The 12,242-nt window shown below is 39.2% G+C and overlaps 1 protein-coding gene across 18 annotated transcripts in view; it reads right to left on the bottom strand.

The window, feature by feature from the left end:
• The window catches only part of EXOC6 (exocyst complex component 6), a 193,710-nt gene that overhangs the window by 76,153 nt on the left and 105,315 nt on the right, over nt 1-12,242 (bottom strand). For all 18 annotated transcript variants that reach the window (XR_015155644.1, XR_015155645.1, XR_015155646.1 and 15 more), the window contains one exon: nt 4,060-4,239. Coding sequence is in view for 15 of the 18 variants with exons in the window: in XM_086378605.1 (XP_086234731.1) it covers nt 4,060-4,239 (180 nt within the window). In the remaining 3 variants the exon portion in view is untranslated. The remainder of the gene's footprint in view (nt 1-4,059; nt 4,240-12,242) is intronic.

Raw genomic sequence — 12,242 nt, 5'->3', positions numbered from 1 at the left:
ACTGGCGTGGGTTGCCATTCCCTTCCCCAGGGGATCTTCCTGACCCAGGGATTGAACCCGGGTCTTCCACACTGCACGCAGATCCTTTACCAACTGAGCTACGAGGGAGGTGGTATTAAAATTATATATATAATACACAGGTTCCCTTTTTCAACTCAAGAAATAGTGAGGAATATAGTATCAACCCTGGGTAAGCTTCTAAAAGCTCTTTGACACAGACCCACCATAAAAATCTCTTTAAGAAATTCTTCTATTTTTAAGCAATATCTTCCTTCAAATATTCTAACTGGCCCTTTGATAGAGAAAGAGATGGAGAGAATAATGTCTTTTTTTTCTTTTCATTTTAAACAAGGAGATGGTTAGAGGCAGTTGGGTAGGCTGCAGATTTAACTTTTTTGTGTCCACCTATATCTTATTATGATATTAAAAAGGTCAAAATTTCTTCCTACTTCTTTTGTACAAAACTATTCCATTCACATTTTAACAGTAATTCTTTTAGTTTAGAGTATAACTAAAGAGGAAATGTGGATCACAATAAACTGTGGAAAATTTTGAAAGAGATGGGCATACCAGACCACCTGACCTGCCTCTTGAGAAACCTGTATGCAGGTCAGGAAGCAACAGTTAGAACTGGACATGGAACAGAGTGGTTCCAAATAGGAAAAGGAGTACGTCAAGGCTGTATATTGTTACCCTGCTTATTTAACTTATACGCAGAGTACATCATGAGAAACGCTGGGCTGGAAGAAGCACAAGCTGGAATCAAGATTACTGGAAGAAATATCAATAACCTCAGATATGCAGATGACACCACCCTTATGGCAGAAAGTGAAGAGGAACTAAAAAGCCTCTTGATGAAAGTGAAAGAGGAGAGTGAAAAAGTTGGCTTAAAGCTCAACATTCAGAAAACTTAGATCATGGCATCTGGTCCCATCACTTCATGGGAAATAGATGGGGAAACAATGGAAACAGTGTCAGACTTTATTTTTGGGGGCTCCAAAATCACTGCAGATGGTGACTGTAGCCATGAAATTAAAGGACACTTACTCCTTGGAAGGAAAGTTATGACCAACCTAGATAGCATATTCAAAAGCAGAGACATTACTTTGCCAATAAAGTTCCATCTAGTCAAGGTTATGGTTTTTCCAGTGGTCATGTACGGATGTGAGAGTTGGACTGTGAAGAAAGCTGAGTGCCAAAGAATGGATGCTTTTGAACTGTGGTGCTGGAGAAGACTCTTGAGAGTCCCTTGGACTGCAAGGAGATCCAACTAGTTCATCCTAAAGGAGACAAGTCCTGGATGTTCATTGGAAGGACTGATGCTGAGGCTGAAACTCCAATACTTTGGCCACCTCCTGTGAAGAGCTGACTCATTGGAAAAGACTGATGCTGGGAGGGATTGGAAGCAGGAGGAGAAGGGGACGACAGAGGATGAGATCGCTGGACGGCATCATCGACTGGATGCACACGAGTTTGGGTGAACTCCAGGAGTTGGTGATGGGCAGGGAGGCCTGGCGTGCTGCAGTTCATGGGGTCACAAGAGTCAGACACGACTGAGTGATTGAACTGAACTGAATGAGAAAATGTGCATCCCACCATCATCTGTTTGGTCTTGTCTTTCTTTTTCTTTCTTTGGTAGTGCCACTAGTCTTGTGGGATCTTAGTTCCTCAACCAGTGATTGAACTGGCCCCACGGCAGCAAAAGCATGGACTCTTAAACACTGGATTGCCAGGGAATTCCCTTTGGATCCCTCATAGGAAGAATCCAGTGTTTCAGCCTACTCATACTCAAATGTCCCTGTCATATCTTCTTAAGAAACATTTCATCAACATATTATTCAAGATGTAACTGTACTATGACTACATAATAGGATGGAGCAATGCTCCTATTTTAGTCTCTGGTCTACAAATACCCAATAATTTCTTGGCCTTTTCTAAAAGAAAAGTCACTGATCATACTGAAGTAGTTTCATGAAAACTACTTCTATCAGAGTTTATTTCTAGTTAAGAATATGTTGTCAGTTTCAGGGCTTTGTTTTGGCTTTGGTGGGAAGTGAGTTGTAAGTTATCTGGCTTAAAAAGTAAAACAAATTAAAGTTTCAAACAATTGACTAAAGATGTATCATGATTCCTGATTTCAAACTACACTACAAAGCCACACTAATCAAAACATGGCATTGGTATAAAAATAGACACACAGAACAGTGGAGCAAAGTAGAGAGTCCAGGAATAAACCCACACATACATGGACAACTAATTTACAGCAAAGAAGCCAAGAATATACAATGGAGAAAGGAGAATCTCTTCAATAAACAGGGTTGGGAAAACTGGGCAGCCACACACAAAAATATGGAACTAGACCACCATCATATACTACACATAAAAATTAACTCAAATCGATTAAAAACTTGAAATTGGACTTCTCTGGTGGTACAGTGGATGGGAGTCTGTCTGCCAATGCAGGGGACACAGGTTTGATCTCTAGTGGGAAGATTCCACATGCCACAGAGCAACTACAGCCTGTACACCACAACTACTGAGCCCACACTCCAGACCCCATGAGCCACAACTACTGAGCCCATGTGTTGCAGCTACTAAAGCCTGAGTGCCTAGAGTCTATGCTCCACAACAAGAGAAGCCACCTCGATGAGAAGCCTGTGTACCACAAGGAAGAGTAGCCCCCACTCACGGCAACTAGAGAAAGCCCATGAGTAGCAACAAAGACGCAGCACAACCAAAAATATATACATTAAAAAACTTAAAAAGACTTGAAATTATAAAGTTCCTATAAGAAAACATAGGAGGTAACCTCCCTGACATTGGTCTTAGCCACGTTTTTTTTTTAGATCTGACTCCAAAGGTAAGAGAAACGAAAGCAAAAATAAACAAATGGGACTCCATGAAACTAAAAAACGTTTTCTGCACGGTGAAGGAAACCATCAACAAAATGAAAAAGCAACCCACCAAACAGGAAGAGATTTTTGCAAATCATATATAATAGCAGTTAATATCCAAGCTGTATAATGAACTCACATAATTCAACAACAAAAAACCAAAACAACTCAAAAACTGGGCAGAAGATCTGAAGAGCCATTTCTCTAAAGACATTTTGCTGGCCATATAGATAGCCAGCAGGCACATGAAAAGATGTTCAACATCACTAACCATGAGGAAAATGCAAATCAAAACTTCAATGAGGTATCACCTCATATCTATTAGAATGGCTATTATAAAAAACAAACAATCCAAAAACCCAGAAATAATAAGTACTGGAGAGAATGTGGAGAAAAGGGAACCCTCATATGCTGTTGGTGAGAATGTAAACTGGTGTAACCACTATGGAAAACAATATGGAGATTCCTCAAAAAATTAAGAGTAGAACTGCCATATGATCTAGCTATTTCAGTTGTGTATATTTCTTTGAAAAAAAAGGAAAAATAGTAATTTGAAAGTATATACACCACTATGATCACTGAAGCATAATTTACAATAGCCAAGATATGAGAACAACCTAAGTGTCCATGAATGGATAATGAAAATGTGCCATATATATGTATATATACAACAGAATGCTACATAGCTATAAAAAAAGGAAGGAAATCTTGCCATTTGCGACAACATGGATGGACCAGGAGGGTATTATGCTAAGCGAAATAAGTCAGATTGAGAAAGACAAATACCATAGGATTTCACTTTTATGTAGAATCAAACAAAACAAAAACAAACTCACAGATACACAGAACAGACTGGTGGTTACCAGAGGGTTAGGAGCTGGGGGAGGGTGAAATAGATGGTAATTCGATTTATGATAGTGGTCACTGTAGTGTTCACAAATACCCATTTATAATGTTATACACCTGAAGTTTATATGATGTTATATACCAATTTTAACTCAATAAAAAAATAGATAAATTAACATTTTTCACAAATTGATTTACAGAAAAGGAAATATTCAAACTAGGAAGTGGTTTAAATAAGTAAGCCTCCAACTAAAACTGAATTCTAAAATATATTTTAGTAAGCAAAATTATAACAATTTTTTGACATTTTTATACTTACAGGCAAATGAGTAAACACTTGAAAGATGCTTCTCAAAAAATTAATAAGATCCATTAAATAACCACTAGCTCTTCCATCTGGCTCAGACATTGTCCAGTCATAATCAGCAAGCTGAACAAATTCATCAATTTTTTGATTAAGCTTGGTATATATTTCTCCCTCTGCTGCATGTCGGGCATCCTGACAGGATACAACAAAACAAAAAGTAAAAATCAAGTTACAGAATCAGGTTAAAAAAAAAAGTTTTCTTAAAATTCCAAATTTTATTTTTTATATTTCTTTGGTTTAATATTTTAAACATTTATTCAAAATCCAACAAAACTGTAGGATTTCTGGTTGAAAGTACTCTATTTGACATCACTTTTTCCCCCAACTTCACTTTTACCTTTTTTGTCTTTATTTGGTAGTATAACTTATTAATTATCAATTCTGAACTGTTCTCACACCTCTAAGACCCTTAGGAGAAACAGAAATGGAAAACAAAAGTTGTCAAGAATGCAGACGACTTATATCCACTGACCCACTGAGGGAAACTAAGTTGGACTATCACATAAGAAATGAAATCATTACCGGTGTTTTGAGTAGAAGAGGCCCACCTCCCCACCCACTGCTCCCAAAAAGGTTAACTTCTCAAAACAAAAGAAATGGAGTGACCAAAAAAAGCAGAGTAAGAATACTCAAATATTTTCTGATCCATTAAAGCAACAAGAAAACTAGCAAAAATTGTCAAATCAATTTTTCCAGAGGTCTGGAAATTAATTCAAAACCTGCAGCAATTCAAGGAGGATCTACTCATGAACAACTGCTGAACCTTGGTATGGAAATAAGCTCTGTGATGTTTTAATGTGCCCCTTTTCACTTTTCCTCACTAGCTCCAGGTTCACAGTATCCTTGAAAATCAATATCCCACAGTCAGTCAGTCAGTTCAGTCGCTCAGTCATGTCTGACTCTTTGCGACCCCATGAATCACAGCACGCCAGGCCTCCCTGTCCATCACCAATTCCTGGAGCCCACCTAAACCCATGTCCATCGAGTCAGTGACGCCATCCAACCATCTCATCTTCTGTCATCCTCTTCTCCTCCTGCCCTCAATCTTTCCCAGCATCAGGGTCTTTTCAAATGAGTCACCTCTTCGCATCAGGTGGCCAAAGTACTGGAGTTTCAGCTTCAACATCAGTCCTTCCAATGAACAACCAGGACTGATCTCCTTTAGAATGGACTGGTTGGATCTCCTTGGAGTCCAAGGGACTCTCAAGAGTCTTCTCCATCACCACAGTTCAAAAGCATCAATTCTTCAGCACTCAGTCCAACTTCACAGTCCAACTCTCACATCCACACATGACCACTGGAAAACCATAGTCTTGACTAGAGGGACCTTTGTTGGCAAAGTAATGTCTCTGCTTTTGAATATGCTATCTAGGTTGGTCATAACTTTCCTTCCAAGGAGTAAGCATCTTTTAATTTCATGGCTGAAGTCACCATCTGCAGTGATTTTGGAGCTCCCCAAAATAAAGTTACCACTGTTTCCACATCTATTTGCCGTGAAGTGATGGGACCGGATGCCATGATCTAAGTTTTCTGAATGTTGAGCTTTAAGCCAACTTTTTCACTCTCCTCTTTCACTTTCATCAAGAAGCTCTTTAGTTCTTCTTCACTTTCTGCCATAAGGGTGGTGTCATCTGCATATCTGAGGTTATTGATATTTCTCCCGGCAATCTTGATTCCAGCTTGTGCTTCCTCCAGCCCAGCATTTCTCATGATGTACTCTGCATATAAGTTAAATAATCAGGGTGACAATATACAGCCTTGACATACTCCTTTTCCTATTTGGAACCACGCTGTTGTTCCATGTCCAGTTCTAACTGTTGCTTCCTGACCTGCATACAGGTTTCTCAAGAGGCAGGTCAGGTGGTCTGGTATTCTCATCTCTTTCAGAATTTTCCACAGTTTATTGTGATCCACACAGTCAAAGGCTTTGGCATAGTCAACAAAGTAGAAATAGATGTTTTTCTGGAACTCTCTTGCTTTTTCGATGATCCAGCGGATGTTGGCAATTTGGTCTCTGGTTCCTCTGCCTTTTCTAAAACCAGCTTGAACATCAGGAAGTTCACGGTTCACATATTGCTGAAGCCTGGCTTGGAGAATTTTGAGCATTACTTTCCTAGCCTGTGAGATGAGTGCAATTGTACGGTAGTTTGAGCATTCCTTGGCATTGCCTTTCTTTGGGATTGGAATGAAAACTGACGTTTTCCAGTCCTGTGGCCACTGCTGAGTTTTCCAGATTTGCTGGCATACTGAGTGCAGCACTTTCACAGAATCATCTTTCAGGATTTGAAATAGCTCAACTGGAATTTCATCACCTCCAGTAGCTTTGTTCGTAGTGATACTTTCTAAGGCCCACTTGACTTCACATTCCAGGATGTCTGGCTCTAGGTGAGTGATCACACTATCGTGATTACCTGGGTCATGAAGATCTTTTTTGTACAGTTCTTCTGTATATTCTTGCCACCTCTTCTTAATATCTTCTGCTTCTGTTAGGTCCATACCATTTCTGTCTTTTATTGAGCCCATCTTTGCATGAAATGTTCCCTTGGTATCTTTAATTTTCTTGAAGAGATCTCTAGTCTTTCCCATTCTGTTGTTTTCCTCTATTTCTCTGCACTGATCACTGAGGAAGGCTTTCTTATCTCTCCTTGCTATTCTCTGGAACTCTGCATTCAAATAGGTATATCTTTCCTTTTCTCCTTTGCTTTTCACTTCCCTTCTTTTCACAGCTATTTGTAAGGCCTCCTCAGACAGCCATTTTGCTTTTTTGCATTTCTTTTTCTTGGGGATGTTGTTGATTCCTGTCTCCTGTACAATGTCACGAACCTCATTCCATAGTTCATCAGGCACTGTGTCTATCAGATCTAGTCCCTTAAATCTATTTCTCACTTCCACTGTAAGGCATTTGATTTAGGTCATACCTGAATGGTCTAGTGGTTTTGTCCACTTTCTTCAATTTCAGTCTGAATTTGGCAATAAGGAGTTCATGATCCAAGCCACAGTCAGTTCCCGGTCTTATTTTTGCTGACTATATAGAGCTTCTCCATCTTTGGCTGCAAAGAATATAATCAATCTGATTTCGGTGTTGACCATCTGGTGATGTCCATGTGTAGGGTCTTCTCTTGTGTTGTTGGAAGAGGGTGTTTGCTACGACCAGTGTGTTCTCTTGGCAGAACTCTATTAGCCTTTGCCCTGCTTCATTCTGTACTCCAAGGCCAAATTTGCCTGTTATTCCAGGTGTTTCTTGACATCCTACTTTTGTATTCCAGTCCCTTATAATGAAAATGACATCTTTTTTGGGTGTTAGTTCTAGAAGGTTTTGTAGGGTTCATAGAACTGTTCAGCTTCTTCAGCATTACTGGTCGGGGCATAGACTTGGATTACCATGATATTGAATGGTTTGCCTTGGAAACAAACAGAGATCATTCTGTCATTTTTGAGATTGCATCCAAGTACTGCATTTCGTACTCTTTTGTTGACTATGATGGCTACTCCATATCTTCTAAGGGATTCCTGCCCACTGTAGTAGATATAATGGTCATCTGAGTTAAATTCACCCATTCAAGTCCATCTTGATTCCTAGAATGTTCAGTTCACTGATTTCTAGAATGTTGATGTTCACCCTTGTCATCTCATGTTTGACCCACATCAGTGGTAAAAACCTGTGTTGGCCTGTCAGCGAACACAGCAGGGACAGAATGAGTTGGCACTCCTTTAAAGCCATATTCCCAGAGAATTATCATTATTTGATCTATCTGGTGATTGCCTGGAAGACTCCACTTGCAGAGATGTCCTTTACATGACCTAAAAACAGGATTGTCGAGAGCAAAAAGGCTTTTTCCTGGGAGCATTTGTTAAAAACAATTAGAGGCAATTGCGTAACATCACAGACACTTTAGGTGGCAGATAACAACTAGGGTACACACTAAGCGAACCAAAAAGCTTAAAAGGAAAAACTTGGGAATGAAATGTCCATAGATGGCTTTGAAAAGCTCTGACGTATTCCTGGGAAGCTAGAAGACTGTGTACACGTGTAGGGCTGTGAACATACTCCAGAAAGACCTGAGAAAGCTCTAAGCTCTCATTTATAGCTGACCCTGAAGTTCTGTGTAAGAAGGACGTGAAGGTTAACGCAGAGGTGTCAAATGCCTGATTGCTGAAGGCATGCCCCAATAAATACAGAGAGTCCCTCAAAAAGACTGGGAGACTGATTGGTTCCAGATTTTTATGGAAATCTGTGTCCAATCATTAGCTGGTCACTAAGCTAACTAAGCAGAGACTTCAGTGGCCACAGATGACAAAAAATACAGACTTTACAGAATTAATTCAGAAAAGTCATGAAACAACCAACCATCTACCAGGAAGAAACAACAAACCTTGGGGAGAAAGGAGAATCTGATTATCAGAATTGCCACATTACAATACGACTTTATTTTTAATTTTCTTTGGCATATAATTGATTTACAATGTTGTGTTAGTTTCAGATGTACAGCAAAGTAAATCAGTTATACATACATATCCACTCTTTTTTAAGATTCTTTTCCCATATAGGCCATTACAGAATATTGAGTAGAGTTCCCTATGCTATAGAGTAGGTTCTAATTAGTTATCTATCGGAGTGTGCATATGTCAATCTCAATCAATATGTCAATCTCAATCTCCCAGTTTCTCTCTCCCCCACTTATCCCCTGATAACCATAAGTTTGTTTTCCACATCTGTGATTCTACTTCTGTTTTGTAAATAAGTTCATTTGTACCTGCTTTTAAGGTTTCACATATATGTGATATCGTATGGTATTTATCTGTGTCTGACTTACTTCACTCAGTATGACAATCTCTAGATCCATCCATGTTACATTATCTTAAATGTCCAGATTTCAATAAAATTTGAAAGTTGCACAAAGAAACAAGAAAGTATGAGACACTGGACTTATAAGACAAAGGTTTTAAATCAGTCTTTAAAATAATCAAAGAACTAAAGGAAAATATGAGAACAATACCTGACAAAATTAAGTATAAAGAGATAGAAACTACTTGAAAATAAAGAACCTAATAGAAATTCTGTAGTTGAAAAATACAATAAATGAAACAAACAAAAAAATCACTCCAGGAGTTCAACAGCACATCTGAGCAAGCAGAAGACAAAAATTTGATCAACAATATAAACCAACTAGGCCTAACAGACATCTATTGAACATTCAACGTTAGCAGACCGTGCATCAGTCCCAAATGAACACGGGACACTATCCACAACAGAGCAAATGTTAGGTCATAGAACAAACCTTTAAAGCAAGGTTCCCCAACCAGGCCATCTAGCAGGAAGTGAACAGATGTGAACCTAAAATTGTCCACCTCCCACTTCACCCCGTCCCCACCTGTGGAAAAGCTGTCTTTCATGAAAAAAGTCCCTGGTGCCAAAAAGCTAGCACTGGGGCTTTAAAAGACTGATATCATACAAAGTATGATCTCTGACTACAATGGAATGGATATTTCTGGCAAAACTAATACTTATTGGAAATCCCCTGGTGGTCCAATGGTTGAGACTCCATGCTTTCACTGCTGAGGACACAGGTTCAATTTCTGGTCAGGGAACTATTATCCCACAAACCATGCATCATGGCCAAAAAGCAAAACACACACACACAAAAACCTAATACTATTTAAATTCATGTCTTGACTAAGAGGAGACCTAAGTATCACTCACCATTATCAGTCACATACATTTGAACACAACTTAACCTAAGGTATTTGTATCATGTCCTATGAATTAAAGCAGTATAAAGACACTGAGACATCTTTCACCCTCAAGGATCTCACAATTCAGGAAGAGAATCAATACTACAAAACATGATTAGTGCTGCTGCTGCTGCTAAGTCACTTCAGTAATGTCCGACTCTGTGCGACCCCATAGACGGCAGCCCACCAGGCTCCCCCGTCCCTGGGATTCTCCAGGCAAGAACACTGGAGTGGGTTGCCATTTCCTTCTGCACACTACTGAAGTTCAATCCCTTGGGTTGGGAAGATCCCCTGAAGAAGGGAATGGCTACCCACTCCAGTATTCTTGCGTGGAGAACTCCATGGACAGAGGAGCTTGGCAGCCTACAGTCCATGAGGTTGTGAAGAGTCGGACACAACTGAGTGAAGAACATTTTCACTTTCATCAGAGGAATAAAACAAAGCAGGCTGAGGGACTTCCCTGGTGGTCCAATGGTTAAGACTCTGAGCTCCCCAAGCAGAGGCCTGAGTTCGATACATGGTTGGGGAACTAAGATCCCACATGCCTCTGGCCAAAAAACCAAAACATAAAACAGAAGCAGTATTGTTACAAATTCAGTAAAGGCTTTTTTTTTAAAAAAAAAAAGTCCACATCAAAAAAATCTTAAAAAAAAAAGAAAAAGAATAGAAGGAAAGAAGCACACAAAAAGATTTCATTATATCTTTTTTTTGTATTTATACACTAGAATACACTGAGTTATTTGGTAAGATATTTCTAAAAAAATGATCACTAATTATCACTTACGAGACTGTTAGGAAAATCAGTTTGGACTTCTGAGAGAGTAGTACTACAGTTGAAACCAAAACACTCTCAATCCTTATGATCTGATTAGAAAGTCAAGAACACATCAACTAACTCCTAAATTAAATTTTAAATGAATCAGCTTATAAACAAAGCAACTAATTTCTTCTTTGCTTCTTAAGGGACTTCCCAGGTAGCACAGTAGTAAAGAATCTGCCTGCCAATGCAGGAGGTGTTAAGAGATGCAGGTACGATCCCTGGGTCAGGAAGATTCCCTGGAGTAGGAAATGACAACCTACTTCAGTATTCTTGCCTGGGGAATTTCATGGACAGAGGAGCCTGGCGGGGGTCCCAAAGAGTTGGACATGAATGAGTGCACGCAGGCACATGTGTGTATGTGCGCGTGCGCACACGCACGCGCACGCACGCACACACACACACACACACACTGCTTGTTAAAGAAACAGTGCCCTCTGGAGGCAGAAACATATCTCACATAACTTAACTTTTTAATTTCAACGTACAAAAATTAAGTGATATCATACTATCAGCGGTTCTTGACCACAGATGTGCAACAAAATCACTCAAAGAACTATTTTAAACAGATATATGCACAAACTCCATGCTAGTCCTCATAGACTACAAGCATATGCGTTTTAAATAAAAGATAAGTAGTAATATCACTGAAAATTTTAGTAAACATCTATGATTTATCGTCTACTATCTTTTCTCCCTTCTTGGAAAAGTCTGCAAATATATTTTGGAAAAATCACTCTGCCCCCATTCACAGCTCTATTTGGTCTAGAGAGAACTGAATCTCTATCTAGTGCCAAGGATGGATACTGATGAGCTGATCATCCTCTTAACTCACAGGGAGTTCCACAGCAGCTAGCTATCTGCTTTTAGATTGATAGAGCATGAGGATATAAGGTTTAAAATTGTGACCTCGCAGCTGTTTTGCTACTAGAGAAGAAAACCTACAGCTGCCATTATAGGCTGAACACGAGGCCCAAACTACAAAAAGCGGAGTTAAAAATTAAAAGATGGAGGGACTATGGACACTCAATTCTACTTTAGGTTTTCCTAAGTTGTCATTCTCTGTATTTGCCTATTACTCCAATTTTGGTGGCAGCAGTGTGGTCTGTGATTTCACTTCTCTGAAAGATCAAGGAAGGGTTGTTGATATTTTCACAATCTTCTCAGCTTTTCACTTGTCAGGACAGAGTGACAACTTCCTAGCTCTTTACATGCCAGACTGGAAAAATGGAAGCCTGTGTTCATTTTTTAATTGAGCTATATCTATTTATAATTAGTGCCTGTATAAATTGTATATGTTTATATATGAATGTTATTTTTTTAAGTGTTTTTTAGAGTCCATGTACCATGCCCTTGCTCCACAGGAGGAAAATTTCAAGTCCTTAATCAAAGATAATTTACCACTATCACTTTAGCCATAATAAAAAAAAAATTTGCTACATACTCATCAACAGATTAAAAAAGGCAAACTGATGAAGATCACAAGTATATACTTTCTAGGCACTTACACCTGCAATCACTGCCAGGACTCAAAAGGAAAGAACTCTTCAGGGCGGCAGGTTGGAAATGCTTCATGGAGCAAAGT

The sequence above is a fragment of the Bos grunniens genome, chromosome 26, assembly GCF_055505025.1.
Source record: "Bos grunniens cultivar Pamir isolate PY7600 chromosome 26, Bosgru_T2T1.0, whole genome shotgun sequence".
In the NCBI taxonomy this organism is placed as follows: Eukaryota; Metazoa; Chordata; class Mammalia; order Artiodactyla; family Bovidae; genus Bos; species Bos grunniens.
Note: the sequence above shows the minus strand (reverse complement) of the source record. Positions and strands in the feature narration are given on the sequence as shown.